Source organism: Nelusetta ayraudi, unplaced genomic scaffold (genome assembly GCF_046127955.1).
Source record: "Nelusetta ayraudi isolate G7.1 ecotype Tasmania unplaced genomic scaffold, CSIRO-AGI_Nayr_v1 ptg000033l, whole genome shotgun sequence".
Taxonomy (NCBI): domain Eukaryota; kingdom Metazoa; phylum Chordata; class Actinopteri; order Tetraodontiformes; family Monacanthidae; genus Nelusetta; species Nelusetta ayraudi.
Window position 1 is genome coordinate 3155001 of NW_027466083.1, and position 13805 is coordinate 3168805.

Here is a 13805-nt window from a genome sequence, read left to right on the forward strand (position 1 = left end):
ATATATATATATACATATATATATATATATATATACATATATATATATATATATATATATATATATATATATATATATACACATATATATATATATATATATACATATACATATACATATATATATATATACATGCAGCAACAGTAATTAAAGACACCCCTGTGACCACTGATGCTGAAAGAATGCACAATTAGATGCTGGGAGGTCAACATTCCACACCAAAGAGACGACAAATGCACAAAAAATAGGTTTGCACCTTTGAAGGAGAGGCCTGGTGGACTGTCGAGTGCGTCAAACAGTCCCTCTCTCAATGGTTTCCGTGCCCTTGGCTTGTGAAGAGACTCGTTCAGACTTTTAGTTTTCAGGTACGTCACGTGTCTCGTCTACAAACCCTTTTAATAATACAAGCAGCCAAGGCTACTTTGCTTTCACTTTCCATCAATGTCACTCGCTGCTCAGTGTGCCGCGCTCGTTACCTGCATTTGGCTGCAGCAGAGATGAGTCTTGATATAAGTGTATACATGTCTGTATTTTCTTGGACGTGAGTCCACGTTATTTCAAAATGTATGACTAAGCTAAATGCAGTGTTATAAAAAATAATTGTTATGCGTGCGCATACTGGTTATTTATGAACAATCGTACAAATCTGAGACTGACTACAAACATCTGAACAGTCAAGAACATTCTACTGATGTGTTGGATCACTCAGACTGCAACTCCAAATCAACATAACAATCAACTCGAAGCTGATTTCACCACAACCAGGAAGTGTCCCACCTGGCACGCTGACATGTTGACAGTAAGCAAGACAAAGAGTGCTATTTGTACAAAGTTTGGGTCGAATGTTTCTTTTCATGATGGTTGACAGGAACAAAAGGATTCACCTTAAAAGATTAAGTAATTGCCCTATTTGTCGTAGAACTGCACAGGAAGTTGATATGTCAGTGCTGCTGCCGGACTGCCGCTGCAGGAAGTTGATGTCGCCGGCGCAAGACGTCAGCGATTGTATGCATTTTCTTTCCGAAGTCTTGGCAGGAACAAGATGTCCAGAAGAAATGTCTTATCTTTAAAATATTTAATATATAAATAATAAAAATTGGAGGCGGTGGGTCTTACATTTGAGCGACAGAATCGAGGCCCGTAGCTACGGTTCAGCTACGGCTCGGCTATATTTACAGACGCCTGCCGCTATAATTTGTCAGCTGCTGCTAAACGTCGAGGCCCTTGAGGTGACCAAGGAAGCAGGTGTCAGGCGCAGACAGGTTGAATTCTCGCCGCGGCCTCTGTGTGTACACTGCTGCGGTGATCACACGCCTGACAAATACAGAGAAATGTCAGCCGGCGCCCTATCTGGTGTCAGGGGAAGGATAGCTTCGCCTTGCTGCTTCCGGGGGGCTAAAAACCTACAGCAAATGGCGACACGGCTCTAATCAGTTTGGCTAAACAGCAGCTGCTCTCTCTCGTTTATGACTGCATTTGTTCTGTACCTTTCCCTCCCTGGCAGCGCCGGTTATCTCCTGCGCACGCTGTGCCGAGAATGAGCAGCCGCGACAACGTTGATACGAGCACCAGACGTATCTGTCGGCCCGGCGCCGGTGACGGCCGTTCCGTTTCCAATTACACGCGTTTGCCAGCGCAAGATCAAGAAAAAAATTTAATTAAATAATGTCAAACAAATGAACATGAACAATGCTGCTAGCTGCTCTTAAAGCCTCTGAAGAAAACCAAGATGCGGCAAAGAGTTTATTTTATTTATTTTTGTTTTACTCGACTGGCTTTGGCAAGAGTGAATGGACGGCAGCAGCTAGCCTCACAGTAGCTACACATGGCTAATGTCGGCTATCACACCATCACTGAGCCTCAAGCTGTCGTATCATGGATGAACCAGCAGGAAAAAAAATGTGATAGGTTAAGTAATTTTGAAACGTGAAAGTGTTGCCCCCTTTGAAATGTATTTCTAAAGGCTCTTTACCGGACTGATACCAAAGACCTGACGTTAAGGACATGTTTGTGCCAGGTTAATGTGGGACACTCACACAGGTTATGTACAAAGAACAAATATCAGTCTGTGTGTTTTCTTGCCAGTCTGCTTCTCGTCCTGACAGACCTCGTCCTGTCAGCTTCTGCTGTTCAACTCTTGCCTTATTTGCTTTGGCCGAGGATTTGTGAGCTCAGGACAGAAAAAATATATAGTGTTGTGTCTGCGGCAGCTGCAACTGTTCTCCCCTCCTCTGCTGCTCTCAGCAACAGTAGGATGGAGGAGAAGTTTAGAGGAAGACGCTGGATATTCAGAGTGCTAATATGGTGAAGATGTAGTGTCCACAATAAAGAGCTGATTCTCACCTGCTCTGACAGTAAAATGGGCTGTGTGTGTCGATGAACTGAGGTAATAATAATAATAATAATGATAATAATAATAATAATAATAATAATAATAATAATAATAATAATAATAATTATGATGATGAAACTAGATGATCCTGGTGATCCAAGTCAGTCTTCTTGGATCATTCATCTGATCTTTAATTCGTAAAGCAATCAAGCTCATGGCGTCTTCTCTTCTGCCTAGTTCCGAGTGGCTTCAGGCAGAGATCAGTGCGGCTCGGTTGCCAAAAAGCGGGATCATCCTGATCCCCTTGAAAGTGAGGATTCAGACTGGATTTAGAAACATGAGGGGTATTTATCCATGAAATCATGTCTTAACTGCCATGGATACCACAAAACCCTCCAGAAGGCTGGAAAAAAGACAGCTTCTCAAGCCCCAATATGAATAACCAAAAAATAATTAGTTGACTAGTATTTCCTCCACCCTCTGAATATAACCGCAGGGGAAAAAAAGCAGAGGCAGAGTTTCCCCCTCTGGTTTGATCTTTTTCTTGGTGAAATTGGCTGCTGGTTTTAAAAGGCCCATGTTTGTGCCCATTTTCAGATCTTAATTTTTCACAGGTTCAACTTTATTTTTCACTACGGACTGAACTACAATGGTTTTGCACAATTAATTAGCCCAAAAGCTACATGGGTCTTGAGAGAAGAGCACAAAATAGCCCCTTTGTTTATAGCCTCCTGGTAAAATGGTGGTTTTTAACTCGGTGGCAAAACTTTGTTGAACCTTCAGCTTGTTTCTAAGGGCACAAAAACAGGGCAGGTGTGAAGAGGCCTCAGAGGGCAGAACCAAGACCTGGTTTGATGTTATCAGCAACCTGGGTCCAGTGCTGGTGGTCCCAGGTTAGTGATAAGGTAGACCTCATAGATTTCGAGACCTGCACTCTCTGAATAATGTAGCAAGCTGAAGGACGGACTTTTCTTATTGCGGGAACACATCTCACTCTGTTTCGTCTCGACATCTCTGTATTGTCTATTGCGATCTAAACTCCACTCTGCATGAACAGGCACAGGAGGTAAATGTATTTATGGCTGCTGCATCAGACTGCCGTCCATTAGGGACCATTAGCGCCGACGGCCTGGAACAAATCCATCAAAGACGGATTTACTGGCAACATCAAAGCGTGAAGGCTGACTTTTTAAACACGCAATATCCACCTATTGAATGCAAACCAGTTTTTCCTTCAAAAAAAACAAAACAAAAAACAAACAAAAAACATGAATTTGACTGATAATCTGCATCTAAAGGGAAAGCGGTCCGATAAAAAACATGAAGCGTTCCAGTGTTATCACAAAAACGTAACGTGATTAATGTAAAACAATTAATGAGCTTTTATTTTTGGATGAAAATGAATGACTCCGGAGCAGCAGTGGGCAGTTGGCAACCAGCTTGCCAGCAAAGAGCAAGGAAATAAGAAATACCGTAGAGATCGCAACATAAAAGTCTCCCGGTGGGAGTTTGGCCCCCCCCCAGCACGAAACACACTGCAAATGGATGCTCTGGTGTTGGCAGAATAAATAATCTGCTTAATCTAAGCAGTGTTTCATTTTCACGCCACAGAGAACAACACTACAACAATTTATCAAACTTCTTTCAGGGTGGTATTTGAAAATTGGGATTAATCGTGATCCGTCTGATTAAATGACTGTGATTAACTTGATTAAAAAAATTTAATCGACTGACATGAGGAGAAAAAAACACAATGACATCAATTGTGATCCTAATAGGATATATCAGGGAAGGAGCTGGAGATGAAGGGGGAAATAATCAGTGAACCATTAGCGAGCCAAAGACTAAAAAATATGTTTGCGTCACAGTTCTCACCCAGTGATTACAAGTCTTCATCAACTGCACAGCGGCAAATCTTTCCTCACCAAAACATGACTCTCAACTCTTTTTATTTTGTTCGGCAGCACTTTGATAATTATACGTTAGCTGCTCCTCCAAATTACAAGCCAAAGGCCGCGACCAGCCACGGTCGCAGTGCTAAACTGCAATCATTTCTAAATGATCTTTGTTTTTTCCCCTCTCAGACGACGTGACAGTTGGATCACTTCAATTCATTTCCATCCAAAAATTACACCATGATGCAGGATGCAAGACGAAGTCATCTGCGTCCAATAAATGACTTTTGCATTTCTATCACCTGTGTGCCTAACAACAACAACTGCTACTACTACAACAGCAACAACAGCAACAACAAACAGGGACATGATTTCCCCTTTTTTGCACCGATGGACCCCCAACAAAAAAAATTTAAAAAAATAGGCTTCAATTGCTCATGGTTCCTCATTCACCGGTGAGTTGAACAAAATAACTGAACAACACATCTGCGGCTGTGGAGAGATGCCACTTACACACGCGTGCGCACACACACAGACGCACGGCTGCATTTCCATGCGTGGCACGTGCACGCCTGCGTACGTCCAAATAAATTGGGTGCTCCTTGTCGTTTCCGCCGCCACCGCCGCCGCCATTAAAAGCAGCAGGTGAATAAACAAGGTGTGAGCGCGCCTGTGCCTGTTTGTGTGTCGGCGGGGTGAAGGTGCGTGTTTATGAAAGGTAATTACACTGCCGCATTAAAGATGTATTTACTGCGTGGATCTTTGCCAAACAGTCGAGACCCTATAAAGAAAAAGTCCCTCATTCACTCCACATTTGCTCAATTTGCTCCGCTGTTCTCCTCCTCTTCTTCCTCCTCCCTCCTTCCTTTTCCTTCTCTCCCTCCTCATTTTTCCTTTCCGCGCCCTTTTGCATCCCTCCCACTGGCCTCCTCCTCCTCCTCCTCCTCCCCCTCCTCCTCCCCCACCTCACCCTTCATCTATCCGCAGACAGAATGCATTAGTATAGAACCTTGGCAGGTGTTTGCTCATTCAAGTGACACAGTTTTATAATGAGAAAAGTGCAAATTTCAGAATATACATTCAGCCGCCTGCGCCTGGATATGACTGTTCTCTTTTCCTTGTCAACAACCCATCTGGGGACTTGAGTTCTGGTCCGTGTGTGTGTGTGTGTCAGGATAGAGAGAGGCCTCTGAATGCAATGTTTATCGAAAGCCTTAATGTGTATTCTATATCTCTGCCGTCCCTCACCCTCTATTACCTGTTCTATCTTTTCCTTCCGCCTTTTAAAAATGTGCCACACTCCATCCGGTATAATTGGCTTGTGGTGAATCTTCCTTCCAACTCCCCCCCCCCCCCCCCCCCCCCCCCCCGTGACAGGGATCATTTTATTTCATCAGTCTCAAGCTGTCACGCTGAGAGTTCAGTGGGACAGCCCGCCTCACTTCATTAAATGGAGGAGTGGGTCAGAGAGGAGGCAGCTGCGGCTGTAAACACCTCCCCTGGCTGCATTCTGCATAGGGGGAAAACATTTTTATAACCTTAATCTATAGCTTCAAAACTGAGTTTTACAATTCCCCAGAGTTGTTACGACGGGCATCCTGCAAAAAAAAAAAAAAAAAAAAAAGATTCAGTTTCTGTATAAAGGCTAAATAAAAAATAAATGGCACCGCTGGTGACCCAAAGAACTGCTGAAGAACCACTGCAGTGCTTCTGTGTGCATGATGTACTGTAACTTGCACTTCACGTAGCCTCATTAATTCGTATCAAATCACTTCATGGAAACGCGGTGCCGGCACTTCCACTCTTTTTGAGTCCTTCAAGTGAACGTTCAAAAGTTTACTCGACACTCTGTGGGAACGCAGGGAAAGACTGCTGCTCGTTCATCAGCAGCACCCAGGAATTTAAATTCCATCAGAGGATTTTACACCAAGTTTCTTTTCTTTTTTCCTCCAGAACTTTTTCCCACAAGGAGGAAAAAAAAAAAAGAAGAAAAAAATCAGGCCTGCCACTAAGTGTGAGCTAATTATTCCCTCTTGCCCGAGGTGCTTTACTCTGCATGCCGTCTATGACAAGTGCTGCTACTAATAACAGCAGTAATAACTGCATTTATTGCAGCACTTGACAATTTAGTTCAGTTTTTCCCCTCCCCTCTCCCTCGTCGCCCTGGCCTGCGTTTGAAAGCTGCGCTGAGGAGGAAACAAAGCTGACATTTGCCTGACACCTGGCGTCTCTGATCTGCGGGCGACACCCACGACGACGGCGGGAGATCTCACTCTTTCAATTAATACACCCATCTGTACCTGCACGCGCGGTGAAAACACGCCTAAGTGACAAGCAACACAGCAACAAGAAAAACCTTTGTTCCTCCCTTTAAAAGCTCCGGCGAACGCAGGAAGGGAGACGCAGACGAGTCAAGGTGAAAAGAAAGTTTTCTTGCATCTCTTTCCGAGGCTGAAAGCTCTCATAAAACGCCTCCTTAATTCCTCCACTTCATCCCCACCAAGGCCTGCCTCCTGCCATCATTTCTTTTCTTTTCTCCCCCCCCCCCCTCTTCCACTCTCGCCACCTCGTGTTTGATGGCCCTTGTCTCGGGGAGAAGAGCCGACTCGTTGGGGATCTTTGGAGATTTACAGTCAACTTTCTTCCATCAGCCAGGAACAGTGCACCAATCTTTGCAGCAATATGAAAGGATGTTTCGCAGAGGTGCTCTTCCAGGAAATAAAATGCAATAAAAATAATCATAAAAAAAACAGCTGTCTCCAAAGTTCCAAACTCCAGTCCAGTTTTTCTCGGGATGTGGGTGGGCAGGGAGGAGGAGTTTTTTGCGATCGGTAAGAATAATAATAAAATAAAATAAAATAAAATAAAATAAAATAAAATAAAATAAAAATAAAATAATCTGTCAGACATTTCTTATTTTGTTATTTACTTGGGGAAAACTTTTGAAAGCCTTTCCGCTAAATTTCTAGGAAGCAGGCATGCGCACATACACACACACACACACACACACACACACGCGCATTGGTGCTTTCATGCATTAATATAGCAGGTGGAATATCTGACATTTCAAATGCACACACTACGCTACAAGCTGTGAATTGATTCACACAGCTGAACGTCTGACGTCTGAGGACCTTCGTTTTTCGCAGCTTGGGGGCCCTGACAGCGAACAGCCGGCCCTCAGCTGTTCACCCGCTCACATTCATCTTAATGTGTAAACACAGTCAATCAGTCTGTGGAGGGACGCGCCGCTCAGGGAAGCATGCAAAAAGGGTTAAAACCAAAAAATAAATAAAAATAAAAAAAACAGAGGCTGCAGGGCGTGAAGCCTTTGTGCCCTTTGTGACATCACAAAGTGTTTATTTCCAGAAGTGTGCGTTTTGACCAACATTTTCTGCGGAGTTCACAGACAGACAAACGTATTTTTGATAGAGGACATCAGTAAGGGGCGTGGCTTTTCATACATATTGGCCTGTTGGAGGAGTTGTTAGGGAGCCAGCACTAGTGCGCTTCACCACAGTCAGCGGCTGGTGGTGGGCGTGTCTTCCTTTCAATAAAAACCTCAAATGCATTCGTGCCTGTTGAACCGTGACGCTGCAAATGCTAATACATTAAAATTCCCAACTCCTGCCACCAGACAGAACAAACAAGGTTGAAAGCGAACTGTGACACTCGTCGACCTGAAATCCATCGTGTGGTGGAGCGAATGGCAACCCGTGGAAAACAAACACTGGAGCGCCGGTTGTGCTGAGTAACTCAGTTAATTGTCACACCGCCGACAATGGGATCTTTTAACAGGCCTGCCAATTTAGCCTGGAAAGTCATTACAACATGGGAGCCTTTCCACCATTGAGCGGAATATAATGAATCATATGTAATTATGCCTCAACGTGAAAAAAAAAAAATCATCTCAATCCAGGAAAGAAAGCCATTAGTGTGTTACACTGAAAAATCAAAAAGAGCAATTTTACGGCGATATTAGACTCTTTAGGGCGGGAATCCCCTCTTGCCCACCCGCCGCTCGTCTCTGCCTCCTTGTGCAGAGGCAGTAAGTGATGGAAAGGACAAAATTGGCTACTTCTGGGGACAACGACTTAATACGGAATTCAAACAACCCTTCACGGCCGCTGGAGCACCTTGGAGAGGCGCGCGAGACAAGAGGCGCCTCGCGAAGCCACCCATCCCCCCCCGACCCTCTCACGCTGCTCGACACGGCATCTGCCGGGGCGAGGGAGATGGAGGGCTGAAGGCCGGCGCCATCAACGCCGCTGCCGCCTTTGAAAGAGCCAATACATTTATGCTAATTCCTGGCGGCTGGCTTTAACACAGGGTGTAAGTGACACTCTGGCTGCGGTGCACGGGCACACGCGGGCACATGTTGCCGGCACAGCCAGCCATCTGTTGAATTAGGGAACGATGCACATAAGCGGCTGCCTGCACTGAGGGACGTCTGCAGAATGAATCCATTATGCACGACACGGCGGAAGATCCACGGTTTCTGAGAATCGTAATTAGGCCACGATGAAGAGGTGGCACGGATGCATTTCTTTACCTTGATTTGATTGTTGATTTTCACAGTGTGTGTATGTGCATCCCATTTTTTTTTTTTTCCTTTTTGGCACCCACTTCAAACCGAAACATAAACAGGATGAGCTCTCACTTTATAATCAACAAGCAGAGTTCATAAGGAAAACTCCCCCCCCCCCCCCCCCCCACACACCCCCTCCCCAACCACTCCAAAGTTTGGCAAGCCTGTCCTCTTATTTTTAAGCAAGAGTGCTCACCCTAATCCCCATCTTTCTACTTCCTTTCCTCCTCCTACTCCCTCTTCATCTTCTTCTTCTTCTTCTTCTTCTTCTTCTTCTTCTTCTTCTTCTTCTTCTTCTTCTTCTTCTTCCCAAAAGGAAACAAGGAAAATTAATCTGAAACCGACTGTGCCCGCAGCCGGGAACGTCTTTCCGCTCTCACAGCGCCAGTGGCACGTTGGAAACGCTCGCCATCGCAGAGCTCCCATCAGCATATGCATCGCAATTTGCCATGTTCAGCAAGACAACTCCCACAGCACAAACACACACACACGCGCGCACACACACACACACACACACACACACACACACACACGGACAAAATCGCAAAGACCCAAACCAGCAATGCAATTCCGGGGCATCAGTCTTATCCCTTTTCGCTGTTTCTGATCCTACAAGGGTCCTTGGCAGCTTTTTCATTTCCAATCTCGGAGCTCTATAGTGGAAATGCCCTGATACAGACCCCCAGGCCTGACCCCTGGTGTGATATGGAATAACCTACAAAGAACATCAACTGTTCAATTTGATGTCAGAAGCAGCTTCTTCTTCTCCTTCTTCTTTTTTTTCTTCTACTTTTAAACGGCTGCTGTTTATGGAATACACGAATGAATGAATAAATAAGATAAATCAATCAATGAATAAACGGGAGGAGGGGGTCCGGCGGTAAGCGAAGATGTGAAAGGTTGAAAATTTAAATGCTTTGCTCATCACATGCATTTACTTACTGCAAGCATGCACGCACGCACACGCACACGCACACGCACACGCACACGCACACGCACACGCACACGCACACACGGCAGACAGACAGCAGCAGCGCCTGGACGGCGAGGACGCGGCGAGCTCCCCCACGGGCGGAGGGATAATGGAAGAAGACTGTGTAAATCCCACATGTGCTTAATCCAGACACTTACAAGAGCGTGTGATTCATACTCTATTACACTCCACTAATAATACGGCGGAGAGACGCGCTGGGTGCAATCATTTCGGCGGCCGCGGATCAACAAAATAACAGCCGTGAATCGTCTTTATGAGGGGGGAGCTGCTGCTGCTGCTGCTGCTGCTGCTGCTGCTGCTGCTGCTGTGGAGGGTCACGCATAAACACTTTGCACTTATTAGCTATTAAAACACACCAGCGTTCAAGTGGATCCCCGCCTTGTGTAGTGCGGCACACACGCACGTGCGTGTGAGTGCTAGTTAATGTGTGCAAAGGGGACACAGGTTTGCACTAAAAGGTGTCTTTTTTTTCTCTTTTCTGCAGAACTGTCTCACGTCCGCAGTCTCTCCGGGCTGCTTCTTTCTGAAACAAAGGACTTTCATTGCGTTGACGAGAAGCAAAAATGGAAATTTTTGTTGGTGTCACTAAGCGCTCATAAAAAAAATGAGTTAACAAAAAAAAAGAAATCCATCCTAGCTGCAGCAGGTCCTTGTGGGTCTTTTGTTTATCAATCCATCTGTTTGATTATTTCTTTTCCCTCTTAGACAAATAAAAATGTTGGTTCCGCCTACATGTTGATCCCACACCCCCACCCCACCAACACACACACACACACACACCACACACACACACACACACACACACACACACACACACACTGGTTAAGCAGCGCCGAGCAATTTGTTTTGCGAATAAAGACAAGAGAGAAATTAAATCAGCCAGAATCAAGATGTTTGGGGAGTCTGCGGATATTTTAGACGTATCTCAATAATGTTTTTAGCGGCAATATTAATCCTTTCATAGAAAATCGGATCTCATCACAGAGGCAGTTTGACAAAACACATTTAACCAGCTGCTTTATCAGATGGCGGAGGGGAGCGGCCCTTGTGTTTGAGCAGCAGAAATGAGAAAATGATCACTTGACATTCTGTTTCAACCTGCCAACACCGAAAAGTCATGACTATTCACGAGCTCTGACCTTCGGTGTTAATATTTCACATTATCGTACACATCAGCGCACGTCCTAGCTATTAAATTTGCATCACAACACGCGGAAGTGGCTCCTTTGATTATAAACAGCCAATTATTGGATGCTCTGATGCCATCAATTTTTTACACAAGGCCATAAAGCCGCTCCATCCACGACTCGGGTGATTGGCTTTGTTGTCTTAGCTCAAATTGAATTCACGCTGCGCTGTGTGTGCTGCAGGCAGTGCGAGTTAAGTAGCAGTATGACTGCGGTGAAGGTCACCCACGCGGTGAGGGGCGAAGTGGTGGTGGTAGTGGAGGGGAGTGGAGGAGGAGGGCGGGGGGTGATTCAGAGAGCGGAGTCGACTCCCTCTGAAGATCCTGCACGAATAAAAATAACATTTGCTACATGGAGAAGCGGGTATATGGGTTTATCAACGGCCACCTCCAGGTGTTGATTCATGATTTTTACTTGGGTCCTCAGGTGAAGGCACCGGGTGTACAGCACCTGTGATTGGTGTGGGCCTGATGAAGGGAGGGCGGCGCCCCGCTGGTTGAGCTGATGGTGCTTCTACAGCTGTAAGTGAGAGATCTGCCCATGCAAGCGGAAGCTCTTTGTTTCTCAGTCATGGACACATTCAGTCTTGTACAGCAGTCAGGAACTTGTATGTTGAATGTGGCGATGTCAATATAAACCACCACCACCACCACCTGACCACAACTGATTTATTGACAAAGAACCAACTTGGTTGTCGCTTGCCAATACTTCAATGACCCCTACAATCTTTGGCCGTCTTCATCCGTCATTTATTCTACATTGCATTAGCTAGCGTGTCCATGGGTTGCAGCCATCTAAAGCTTTATTATGGTTTGTCAAACATATCACAAAAAAATAAATAAATAACGGATGGTACAGTGAATATAATACAGGTGCAACAACAGAATGCACCGACTGTGCCGATTGCGCCTATTTCTCAATTTGCAGAGGGGAGGATTTCCAAACATGCATCATTTTCTCGGTGGACAAGGGGAAAAAATAATAACAACAACAACACAAAGCAGATGATCTGGGCGACGTGCACAAATGAAGACTAATACTCAGACGCATTTCACATCACAGCCAAACACACACTTCCAACTCACCTTTCTTATCCCCAAAAAAGAGGGTCTGCTGTGCTGGGTTTGACCACTGGAGGGAGGTGTTGTCATTGTACTCCACGCGGCAGGTCATGTTCACCGTCCCGCCCTCTGTCACCGTCATGTTCTGAACCAGCGGGTACTGGCCGCTGACGCCTGCAACGTGACGCACAAGAGAGAGAGAGAGAGAGAGAGAGATGGGTGTGAGGAGACGGACCTGCCTCGGTGGGGGAGCAAAAAGGGAAGTACTTGCAGAATAAGTGAGCTTCCTGCAAAACCTGGGCTGCTTAAATATTTTTTCTCAGTGCTCTTAATGAGATGTCTAATCTGAATCTTATTTAAAAGTAAATGGACTAGTCAACCAATCACCGCTGTGCACTAAATTGGAACCCAACACTGAAAACGCAGGGGGTCTTTGTCCTGCGGCAGCCCCCTACTAACGCCCTCCTCCCCCAACACACACACACACACACACACACACACACACACACACACACCACCACTGTTGAGGGAAGAGCAATTAAAAAACACTCTCCGTGGACTTGCGTGCATGTAGGTGCGTGCGCCCAGCGAGCGGCACTCAACGCCGTTACATAATTCCGTCTAGGTTTGGGGTTCAGCACCAAGGACAGCTCCCCCCTCCTCACCACTGGCTCACTGATGACTGGCTGCCACTTCTCAGCACCACGGACAGCACCAGCCCCCGTGAGTCTGTGTGTGTGTGTGTGTGTGTGTGTGTGTGTGTGTGTGTGTGTGTGTGTGTGTGTGTGTGTTAGCTGTGTGAGGGAAGCTGTAAGCGAGTAAACAATAATAACCATAAATCTATTCCTGTCGCCGTCCCCAGAGGACGGGTTTTAAAGATGGTGTGAATAAAGGCTTAGGTTGGAAAGATTATTCATCCTCGACTAACTCTCCCATCTTAAACCGGCAGCCCCTAACCTCGCCAACAGGGAGAAGGAAAAAGGAGGTTGGCAACAAACATAAAGGAAGAACGCTGTTCGGAATATAAAAAAAAAAAAAAAAAAAAAAAAAAAAGCGCTCTGAAAGTCGTTTTTCGGTGACATTTTATCTCAAACACATCACCGAAGTCTATCTCATAAACCTCGCGAGCATCTAATAAATGAAGTGTTTTCAGTCGTTTTTGACATTGCACAGGATTCTGCAACCCGTGACTACATCAGGTGGCAACTGCTGCAAGCAGACCTTAAAGGCCAAATGTTTCAGATTTTTGTAGCACACTTCAAAGAAAAACACAGATGCCTTTTTTTGAATCATGTGAAGCCTTATGCACACAGACTTATGCACCAGCTTCACATACACGACATAATGCCATCAGACTGGCAGGTTGAATGACTCAATGACTGCAGCATCATTGGAAAATTCCAGCAGGAACAACACACCTGCTGTTAGTCCCTGTTTTCTGATGTTCCACTTGATTTGACGCCTTTTCCAAAAGCTGTGGTATTAAAATCAAGACACCTCAAGCGGATCCACATTCCCGGTGACTGTGAATACACGGCACATCATGGCCGCCTCATTACAAGTGCAGATTTAAAAAACAACAACCGTGGACCGTGTCCACTGTTCAACCGTGGAGCGCTAGCCACTGGCTGAATAGAATCCGATTGGCTGACAAGAACACAACAGACGGAGACTTCATCCAATCACCTTTCATGGCTTTTCTTCACAACCTTTTTTGGTCTCCTTACCAGGTGGACGCTTAAAATAAA

General features: G+C 45.5%; 1 protein-coding gene across 3 annotated transcripts in view; it reads right to left on the reverse strand.

Annotated features, from left to right (window-relative positions):
* Nucleotides 1–13805, reverse strand: part of cadm2a (cell adhesion molecule 2a) — a 181852-nt gene that overhangs the window by 38041 nt on the left and 130006 nt on the right. For all 3 annotated transcript variants that reach the window (XM_076031602.1, XM_076031600.1, XM_076031601.1), the window contains one exon: nucleotides 12082–12231. In XM_076031602.1, coding sequence (XP_075887717.1) covers nucleotides 12082–12231 — 150 coding nt within the window. The remainder of the gene's footprint in view (nucleotides 1–12081; nucleotides 12232–13805) is intronic.